Source organism: Cajanus cajan, chromosome 1 (genome assembly GCF_000230855.2).
Source record: "Cajanus cajan strain Asha chromosome 1, NIPB_CcT2T_4, whole genome shotgun sequence".
Taxonomy (NCBI): domain Eukaryota; kingdom Viridiplantae; phylum Streptophyta; class Magnoliopsida; order Fabales; family Fabaceae; genus Cajanus; species Cajanus cajan.
The window spans coordinates 31,590,057-31,601,292 of record NC_138517.1 but is presented as its reverse complement, the minus strand read 5'-3'; the positions used below and the strand labels follow the sequence as shown (position 1 = coordinate 31,601,292).

At 29.1% G+C, this 11,236-nt stretch overlaps 1 protein-coding gene across 3 annotated transcripts; it reads left to right on the top strand.

Annotated features, from left to right (window-relative positions):
* Window positions 1-5,357: 5,357 nt before the first annotated feature.
* LOC145949378 (disease resistance-like protein DSC1) lies at window positions 5,358-10,697 on the top strand. Of its 3 annotated transcripts, XR_014427572.1 has the most exons (6): window positions 5,358-5,498; window positions 5,885-6,997; window positions 7,106-7,405; window positions 7,499-9,153; window positions 9,597-9,908; window positions 10,307-10,697. XR_014427572.1 is itself a non-coding variant. In XM_083059177.1 (5 exons), the coding sequence occupies exons 2-4, from the start codon at window positions 6,275-6,277 to the stop codon at window positions 9,113-9,115; spliced, it is 2,640 nt and encodes an 879-aa protein (XP_082915303.1). In that variant the 5' UTR covers window positions 5,358-5,498; window positions 5,885-6,274; the 3' UTR covers window positions 9,116-9,153; window positions 10,307-10,697. The 3 variants fall into 3 exon arrangements, 2 of the variants coding, with proteins under 2 accessions (XP_082915303.1, XP_082915305.1); XM_083059177.1 differs by lacking the exon at window positions 9,597-9,908; XM_083059179.1 differs by having other exon boundaries at window positions 9,597-10,697.
* Window positions 10,698-11,236: the final 539 nt, after the last annotated feature.

Genomic DNA, 11,236 nt, shown 5'->3' with positions numbered 1-11,236 from the left:
ATGGATTTTAGTGTGGTATGTTCTTCATCTTCCTCTACTCTCCTAGCCATGGACCTTGTGATAGGCCCTATATGATGTCTCAAGGATGGTCCTCCATCAACCTCCTTTCTTAAAAATAATAAAAATAAATAATAATAATAATAATAATAATATTTAACAAAAGACCACTACGTCCCTCCTTCCCTTCTCATAAAATAATTAAACATATTTTCTCCTTTTAATAAATAACATAAACATAATTCTTGATAAAAACATATTTTCATAAAAGTAGTCTTATAAAAAATAATCCAAATATTAATTAAAAATCATTTAATATTAAAATAGAGGTCACATAAAATAGATAAATAATACAAAATATATTTCTCCCTTTTAGTAAAAATAGCATATGTTTTATGTAAAAATAAAGGTCATATCAAATAAATAAATAATATTAAAAATTCTTCTAATAAACATATTAAAACATTAAAATAAATACTATGTATTATTAATATAATTTTATAAAAATCGGGCTGTTACATTGTTAAGGGCTATAATGACACTTTTTTGTCACATAGATTTATATCTCACCCTGTTCCTACATATTTATTGCACTATAATTGTGCTACAATCTGTGGATGGAGAATATGATAATTATTGAATGAATGTATTGAAGAATATTGCTTGTATGAGTCCAATTGTGAGATTAATCTACCAACAACGTTATTGAACATGTGATGTATTGTGTATGGATCATATGATGGTCATACAATGTGAAGTTTAAGTTTAACTTGGTCGTATGAAAGTCTAGGCAAGATTATCTAGCTCTTTGTACACGCTACATTGTTTAAAATGAGTATATGATACAGTTGATGAATATGTTATATGAGTATGTGATGATGGATGTGTTGAGTATGAATATGCATAGTATGGTATGACATGCATCATATGCATCAAATATTTTTGTGATGGGTATGATGTGGAATTCACCATCACCAAATGTCTCTCTTGAGTAAAAGTTTGGGAATTCGTGACCTTCAGATAACTATATTTGGGAGCCTCATTTTTAATTATTGTATACATAGGTGTAACATTGGCCAACACCATTATTATGGTGTGTCCTGATGTATATCTTCCTAGTTTTTAGGTTAGTCGTTTTATTGTCTTGTAACAAAATTATCTTTTAGTGAAAAGAGTTTTACAATATTGTAATTATTTTGGTTGTGTTTTTTGTAACTAACATATTTTAAAAATTTTATTGTAAATTTTAAATAATTTGTTCATTTTAAAAAAGATTCTATATTTGAGGGTTAAAATTTAGGATTTAAGATTTATCATTTTAGGATATAGGGTTTTGGATTTTAAGGTTTAGACTTTTTGGTGAAAAGAATTTATAAATCTTATAATTTCTCTAGCGATTGTTTTGTAACAAACGTATCTAAAATTTAAAATTTTAGATAATTTGATAAATTTTTTAAAAACATAATAAAATTATATTTTACTAAAAATAATTTACAAATCTAATAATTAATTTGATAACTGACTTGCTTAAAATTTGACTCTTGTAGAGGTGGGAGAAAAAAAAGTAAATTATTTATAAATTAGAGAATGATAAAGTAATATTTTGAGAATGATGGTGACTTTAAAACAAACAAATTAGTAAAGAATTTAAGATTTAGATTATCAATTTAGTTACAAAATAAAATATTATCTTATTAATATAATTTTAGTAAGGTTTCAAAATAAATTTTATTTTTGAATTAAAACAATTAATAAAAACTAGAGCAATTGCTAATGAAAAAGATTTTAGTATATCCTCCGTTTTTACATATAGAAATATAAAGAAGTCTAAATTTGTAAATTTTCTAACCTATTCCATTTATATATGTGCAGTAGATAGTATATTTCTCTTTTTATTCTAATGATTTTAATTTATAATTTTTTAAAAAAATATTACAAATACAATATCAACGAAAATAAAATCCATTGTATAATTGATTTTAATAAAGTGTCACTAAATTATTTAAAAATAAAATCATCTTTATTTTCTTTTTACTTAAATGGATAAGCTCATAATAAGCAACTTCTCTCCATCATTTTACATATTTTGTGATCAACTTCAAGTTTACTTCTAAGTTTGTATATTTGTATGTTTATTTGTGTGTTTTTAGGGTTTATAATTAAATTATTTCAAGAGTAACTCTAGGTAAAATTACTCTATTTATTAACTAATGGTATATGTTGAATTTTAATTATTCAACCATAAAATTAAAAGTGTTTAATATATAGATAGGTTTACAAATTATTAAAAAATTTAAAAATTTATAATATTTTATTATATATATTTAAATCAACGTATAAAATATTTACCAATTTAAATTAATTAAATAAATTATTAAATAATTTTCAATTTTTTTTACCTAATCTAGAATTAAATCACGATAAATCCTTTTTTTATCATTTCCATTTCTTGTAATTTCTATTTTCTACTACTTTTAGCTCAAAGCCTCAACTCCACATATTCTTTTACGTAGTTTAACATTTCCCTGCATAGGCCCTATTTATAGATTCTCTGATCTTTCAATCACTAGCTGTTCTCACAAAAAATCATCACTGCTATAATTTCTTTTCTTATATACAACTTTTTCTACGAATTTTGCATAAAAATTCACAAAAAACGTTATTTCTATAAATTTTTCTATGAAATTTTATCTCCAAATAATACATTCGTAGATAATATATTTTTGTAAATTTTATAATTTGCAACAAATTTTCCTGCAGAATTTCCTATGAATTTTTTCACAAGAATCTTTCCTGCAAATTTGTCGTAAAAAATTTCGTAGAAAATTTTCTTCTGAAAAAAAATCAAAGAAATTATTGTAGAAAGTTTCTTGCAAATTCCATCTTCCACACCTCCAACATGTGATTCATAACCTTTTAAACTCTTAGATTATAGGTCTAACACTTAACCCTACAAAATCAACTTATAAGTTGAGTGTTGTTTAATTTAACTTACATATTCTTTAATTGTTTTATTTTTAATTGATGTAGGACTTAAGGTTTTCTTTAAATATTAATTAGATTATGTCTTAAGAGAATTAATTCATTATATTGAACTACAAAATTATATTATTATAAATTATTTTAACTCTTAAATATTTAATATTCTAAAAAAATATTTTTTTTATTCAATAATTTTATTTTAAAAACTATCATTAAATTAATACACATTATCATTAACTAGTGGAACCGAGGCACTTCATGCCTCTATATATGTATTATCTTAAAATTTAAAATAACTCATATATGGAATGAATTCATTTGTTAGCATATAATTATATAAATAATTTTACACAATATGATGTTTTACTATCATAAAATTTTCTTAATAAAGATTCCACTTCATGACGATTTCTAGGCTCCTTGCAATTTATGATAGAAATTAAATTTCATTCTGCTATTACTTTTAGTTAACATTAACATAACTAAAACATATATCATAATTAATAAATAATTAAATTGAATAATGTCATACCCTTCAATAATAAATTTCAATTCTCTATATAATAGTCTAGGAGGTATAGGAAAGATTTTGGTGCAGCATACAATTGTGGGTTACCGAAGCTGAAGTTCATTTTGATGTACAAAAGGAAATGATCACTTTACTGGAAGTGGGCCGCGTAACAATTGGAGCCCAAAAGATTTGAGCCCAATAGAGAACAAAGGGATTGTGGGGTATATAGCTTTACTTAATATGATTTGGCATGATATAGCTGTCACTATATTCATGGCTTTAAATTTCGGAGATTGAAAGCCATATACATACATTTCTTGATTATTGCATGGGGAGTCCACACGTGATAATAGTAGGCCCGTCTAAGAGGAAAGTTGTGTTTATTTTTTTTTATATAAAAATAAGATACATTTTTATCAATGTAATAATCTTTTCTTAATATCAGTAAAAGTTTATATTTTGTATAATATATTTACCACTAACCTTTTTTCTATATTTATATCATATCCAATATATTTACATTTATGTAGGAGAATTATAATTTCATTAAATCTAGGACTAAAAATTTCATGACTAAATTGATAATAACCATCCTTAAAAGCAAATGATAAGATGAACAAAATTGATCAAAATCTTTGCAAGTGGAATTTATTTACTTAATTTGGTAACAAAAAAATATCTTACACAACCCATTATTCTCCCTATGATGGCAGAAAAGTTTGCCTGATGATTTGGTACATATATGGAGTCAAAGAACGTGCAGAAGAATAGTTTGAGGCATTCAGACTCATCCATTCATCAGTTCCCATTTTTTCAAGTGAAAATGCCGTTTTACATGTGTAGTAGTTGGTGGGGGAGGAAATAATTTTATTTAATGACCAGCATGAAGCACGCAGCCATAAAAACAAACATTTGCGGGTTGAATCAGTTGGACATATGTGTAGGTCTTTATATATAATCTTATCTTTCTTATGGGGTCTAGCCAATTGTCTTTGTTTAGTCTTTTATATATTATTATTTTATAATATTGCAGTTCTCGGCTGTACGTAAAGCTAAAATACAATTGTTTTTCCTTCATTATTGTATATTTGTGGTACTTTCCATGAAATTGCTTCTAAATCTGCAAGATCAGTAGAGTGACACTCCAAAACATACGTGATAAAGGTTTACTTCGAACACTAATATTCAAGGTCAACGACTGTTTTCCTGTGATCTCCGTCGAGCATACTTATCCGGAAAAAAAAGCTGGTATTCATGTTTTTACATATGACTTGTTCTAGACATATCAAGTTAGTTTCATTTTTATAATAAACTGATTTTTCCATTTCATTTCAATCTTTCTTTTTCTTTGCAGTTATATTAATTGTGGCTGCACTTGTTGCGATCTAACACCATACTTTGTGTCTGAATTGTTTAGGAAAACCAATATGTTGTATTTCTTTGGCTCTTGTTTGTTTTTTTGTCTGTTGTTTTCCTTTGCCTTTCGGTTGTTTCGAAGACTGAAAGGTGGTGTAGTTGAGGAAAATGTAAAACCCATCTTAGAGTCAGAAAACAACACTCCTCAAGTGAAGTACGATGCTTTTGTTAGCTTCAGGGGTGAGGACATTCGTTCAGGGTTTCTTAGCCATTTGATTGACACTTTTCAAAGGAAGAAAATAAATGCATTTGTAGATGATAAAAATCTTAAGAAGGGAGAAGAAATATGGTCAGAACTTGTTGAAGCAATTGAAGGGTCATCCATTTTGTTGATCATATTCTCACCAGGCTATGCTTCTTCTCGTTGGTGTTTAGAAGAACTCGTGAAAATACTTGAATGCAAAGAGAAACATGGACGGATTGTGATTCCTGTTTTCTACCATGTAGAACCCTCACATGTACGACATCAATTGGGGAGTTACAAAACTGCGCTTGCTAAGCATGAAAGAAAACATAAGACCAAGGTGCATCTCTGGAAAAGTGTTTTGAATAAGTCTGCTGATTTGTCTGGGATTGACTCATCAAAATTTCAGTAAGATGTTTTTTTCCCATAAATGTTCTATGTTTTCTTGTTCTAATATAGTTTATATGCTTATTATCATAACATGATTGGTTAAATTGCAAGATGATATTACCTTTATTTCTTAAATTAGTTATATGCTTTTCAGTCATTACCTCTGCTACTGGTTTTATTTTAGCCAATACTGTTATGCTAGAATTCTGATTGATCAACGATGCTTTGCTTGTCCATTGAATTTTGTGGTTAAATTACTACCATGTAATAGATTTTTGTATATTTCAATTTCTAAATGTTAATTTCTTTAAAGATTTTTGGTCTTCTAGATAGATCTGACATAGTCTCGTTATTTACTTTACATTGATTTTTAACACCAAACTCTTTTTGCTTGTATCATATAGAAATGAAGCTGAACTGATTAAAGAAATTGTCAATATTTTGTTGTCAAAGTTGGCTGAACCACACGCTAACTCAAAAGGACTTGTTGGAATTAATGAGAAAATTGCTATTGTGGAATCAATGATACGCAAACACAAAGAACCAAAAGACGTTTGTCTTATTGGAATTTGGGGTATGGGCGGTATTGGCAAGACAACCTCGCAGAAGAAGTATTTAATAAGTTACTGTATGAATATGAAGGCTGTTATTTTTTAGCAAATGAAAGAGAACAATCAAGCAAACATGGAATACTTCCTTTGAAGAATGAAATCTTTTCTGAATTGTTAGAAGGTGATGTGAAAATTAATACATTGGACACATTGCCTGATGATATTGTAAGAAGAATTGGTCGCATGAAAGTGTTTATTGTTCTTGATGATGTGAATGATTTGGATCACCTACAAAATTTACTCGGAACTCTTGATAATTTTGGATCAGGTAGCAGAATAATTGTAACTACAAGAGATGAGCAAGTGCTTAATGCTAACAAAGCTGATGAGATATATAGGCTTACAGAACTCAGTCCCAGTGAAGCACTTCAGTTTTTCAATTTGAATGCCTTTAACAAAAGTGATCTTCACAAGGAGTACAATGAGCTATCAAAAAAGGTGGTCAATTATGCCAAAGGTGTTCCATTAGTGCTTAAAGTTTTAGCTCGTCTTCTTTGTGGAAAAAATAAGGAAGTATGGGAAAGTGAATTATCCAAACTTGAAAAAATTCCTCCTACGAAAGTTTACGACAAAATGAAACTCAGTTTTGATGATCTAGATCGCAAAGAGAAACAAATTTTTCTAGATCTTGCATGTTTCTTTCTCAAATTGTCTACAAAGATAAATGTAGATAATCTAAAATCTTTACTGAAAGATGATAAAAGTGATAATTCAGTGATTTTTGGGCTAGAAAGGTTGAAAGACAAAGCTCTGATATCTTTCTCAGAGGATAATATTGTGTCTATGCATGATAGTTTACAAGAAATGGGATGTGAGATTGTTCGTCAAGAGTCTATTGAAGACCCTGGAAGCCGCAGCCGATTATGGGATCCCAATGACATTTATGAAGTACTGAAAAATGACAAGGTTTAAATCCTAACTAATTATATCTTTTTAATGACATATGAATTTTCTTTATTAGAGAAATGTGGCTTTTTGGTGATGGTTAAAAATTTTCTTTAACATTGATGGCAGGTTACTGAGGCCATTAGAAGCATACGAATTCAGTTGACAACAGTTAGGGGACTAAAGTTAAGGCCTCACATATTTGCTAAGATGAGCATACTAAAATTTCTGGAAATTTCAAGCGAATTAGATGCATATGGTTTCGAAAATCAACTTGGTGAAGGACCTCTATTTTTGGCAACTGAATTAAGATTTCTTTCTTGGGATTGTTACCCTTTAAAATCCTTGCCACAAAACTTTTATGCCGAAAAACTAGTAATATTGAAATTACAAGTGAGCAAAATGGAAAAACTTTGGGATGGAGTGAAGGTAAATAAGTATCTCACTGTTATAATTTTATTGTTGCATCGTTGAGACCAAATTAACTAATTTAGTGCATTTGATATCTCTGTTTTATTACAGAACCTGGTGAGTTTAAAAGGTGTTTACCTCGAGCATTCTTATGAGTTAAAGGAGCTGCCAGATTTATCTAAAGCCATAAATCTTGAAGTATTGGATCTCTCTTTTTGTTATAGGTTGACTACTGTGCATCCATCTATTTTCTCTCTAGCCAAACTTGAGAAATTGAATCTTCGTAGCTGTAGATCCCTTACCATACTTTCAAGTGATTCCCATATGCATAGCCTCAATTATCTCATCCTTGATTATTGTAAGAGTCTTACTGAATTCTCAATTATATCAAAAAATATGGAAGAATTGGACTTATCATGGACAGAGAAAATGAAAGCACTTCCCTCGTCATTTGGACATCAAAGAAAGCTTAAATCACTAGATCTAACAGGAAGTGGCATTCAGAGGTTACCTTCATCCATCAACAATCTTACGCAACTGCTACATCTAAAACTAAGTTGTTGCCGTGAGCTTGAAACAATACCAGAGCTTCCCCCATCACTTGAAACTCTAGATGTCCGATTCACTTCATTTCATACTCTACCAAAGCTTCCCCATTTGCTTGAAACTCTAAATGTTACAAACTGTGCATCACTTCAGAGTTTACCAAAATTTCCCCAATCCCTTAAAATTCTATATGCCAAATACTGTGAATCACTTCAAACTCTACCAGAGCTTCCCTCATTCCTTTACACTCTAGAAATCAAAAACTGCAAATCACTTCAAAGTATTCCAGAGCTTCCCCAGTCCCTTTTATGTTTAGATGCTGAAAACTGTGAATCACTTCAAACTCTACCAAAGCTTCACCCATACCTTAAAACTCTAAAACTCAGAAACTGCAAATCACTTCACACCATACCAAATCTTCCCCCTTCCCTTAAAACTTTAGATGCCCAATCTTGCAGTTCACTTCAAACTCTACCAATGCTTCCCCTATCCTTGAAAAATATAAACGCTAGAGATTGCAAATCGTTGAAGACAATGTTATTGCTCCCTTCAACATCTGTTGAACAATTAAGGGCAAACAGGACACGAGTTCTGTTATGGAATTGCTTGAACTTGGATCAACATTCTCTAGTTGCTATTCAGTTGAATGCACAAATCAGTGTGATGAATTTTGCAGATCACAATAAAGTTGTTTATGTGTATCCTGGAAGCTTTGTTCCAGAGTGGTTGGAGTATAAGAGAACAAATAATTATGTAATTATTGATCTCTCTTCTACTCCATCCTCTCCCATGCTTAACTTCATTTTTGGCTTCGTCCTTGGTAACTATGAAGGAACAGCAATTGAAAATGAACTTACAGTTAAAATCACTTTAAGTGACGGTGATGGTGAAGGTGAAAGGGACAGTGTTGAAATGATCATAGATTATTGTCGTTGGACAATTGAGTCGAATCATGTGTGTGTGATGTACGATCGAAGATGTTCTAACTTCCTAAATAGTAGAGCCCAAAATCAAACAAGCTTTAAAATCCAAGCTCAAATAGTGTTACACACATATCACACACTCTTCAGAAAAACTACTGTCATGCGGCCGGATATGGTACTAGGATTCGGGGTCAGTGCAATAACCAGCTCGACATATAACAATTTCATTCAACAAATGTCAATGTCTCAGTTCCATTAAGCACGTGGAATTGGGTTGTGTGCTTCCTATAATCTCAGGTATTTCCTTCCTCCAGTCTACAACCAAATCTTTGATTTAGAAGACTCTGTCATTTCATATTATATTAACTTATTTGGTTACAACATTAAGTTATTAAAAAGTTAACATTTGAACCTACTAAGCTCTTAAGCAAGTAAGTACAAGTAACTATTACTCAAAAGACAACAATATGCAAGCCTACTAAAAACTACGGAGAACCCTTACTGAAAAGGAATATGACCATGGACGAAGTAATGATTGTGATAATTAATTTTCAAGTATGCACATTACAATTGTGGCTCTACATGGTTGTAAATTTATAGGATAAGGTATATATTCTGAACAAAAATGCTAAATCCTCCGAATTTAAATTCCAAAATATCTTCCGAACGTTAAAATTTTTTGAAAAGTCAAATGTGTAAGTTCACTGACTTGAATCTTTTGTGTTTGGAAAAAATTTCAGACGATGGATTTGGACTATACAGCATTACTCTATTCTGAAACTGAATGTTTTGGTCTTGCTTTGGTGTTATCAATATTTTTGTAGCAAATAAATAAGTTATTTCCTTTAATTCTTCCCTTACCAGCTAATGAAGATCATATAATTTCTCAAGTTGTATCACTTTTTCTTGATTATGACATATTTTGAATATTAATTCTTCCATTACCTGTTACTGTGTCTTTATGCTGTAAAGTTTTTAAGTTGTACAAGGTCTAGGCGAGACAAATGCTCCCCCTACCTTGACTTCCTCGACCCCAAAGTACATAAGAAAAGGTAAAATTAACTGCTAGTTTAAAAAAACTAGTCACAAGGTACTATTGAGTGTACTATATTTATTTTTTAAGTATTGAGAAAAAATTATCATAAAAATGTGATGATTGATGAGGACTAAATATGTAAAAATTAAATTAATTAACAGAACTTTCTACACTAGTTGTCTATGTTTTTTAGGCTTCATTCCATATTCGAAACACACTATTCAGATGAAAACATTGAATAATCAGATTTCGAGTTGGTATGATATTGTTGTCACTATATTCTTTTGTGTTATCTATTTCTTTCATGTGATATGGTTTGGTATAAAGATTTGACAAAAGACTTAGTTGAGGCATTCAAATTCATATATTCAACAGTTTCCATTTTTTCTTGTTTGGTGAAAATTTCCTTTTCAGAAGGGATGATGCATTTAGCCCTAACACATGAAGGTTGTGCACTATCTCTTGGTTATCAGAATCCAAAGTGCTTGCATGGAATCAATCAGTTGTACTTGCTGCAGAAACCATCCCAAAATTATCATAGGTAGTATCAGAGAAGGAAAATGGGCAATAAAATGCTTAGTAGGAAGTTGAGAGCAAATAATTCTATTTGATTGCCAGGTTGCAACCACAAATTAAAGTTGATCTTTTATTCACTTTGAGATTTGTGTGAAAGTATGTTTTTGAGTCTCTGTAATAGCTGCACGTGGAGTATTATTTGCTTCACTACTTTTTTCAATTAAAATATTCATGTTAAAACCATGCTATGGTGTTATTGAAAGAAAAGTCCTAAATTCGTGCTTGAAAATGTTAATTTCGAGTTACAAGAAATCACACAGAAATAACTGTTGACTGTTGTTATTTAAAAATAGAGAAATTTTACGGTACTCACTATAATTGTAGGGTACTGGAACAATTATTTTATTTATTTATTTTTATTTATTATAATTACTTGTTTTATTTTTATTTTTATTTAATATTTTTAATTATTTATCTGTATAAAATTTTCTATATCTTTGTATTATTTTTATATTTTTTAATTTATATCTTAATGTAGCATCTATTATAATTAAAAAGTTTAATATTAATATTTTGTTAATATGTTTTAGTTTTTCTTTGGTGATATTTTTTTTAATTTATAGTATAAATTAGTTTTTCAGTTGTATTATTTATTTTTTATTTTAATGTTTTAATAATATTATTATAATTTTTTGTTTTTAATTTTTTAATTTTTTCATATATAAACAAAATTTGTTATGAAAATTGATCTTTGATTTTTTTTAATTAGTCTTTTTTATTGATTCATTTTATACAAATTTTTAATCTAAAATTTATGTTATTTTGAAT

Excerpts from the sequence above, each read along its gene's own strand:
- LOC145949378 (XM_083059177.1), top strand. The coding sequence starts at position 6,275 with ATGAAAGTGTTTATTGTTCTTGATGATGTGAATGATTTGGATCACCTA. Across the intron at positions 6,998-7,105 it reads AAGTACTGAAAAATGACAAG|GTTACTGAGGCCATTAGAAG; the intron begins GTTTAAATCCTA and ends CATTGATGGCAG. Across the intron at positions 7,406-7,498 it reads AACTTTGGGATGGAGTGAAG|AACCTGGTGAGTTTAAAAGG; the intron begins GTAAATAAGTAT and ends GTTTTATTACAG.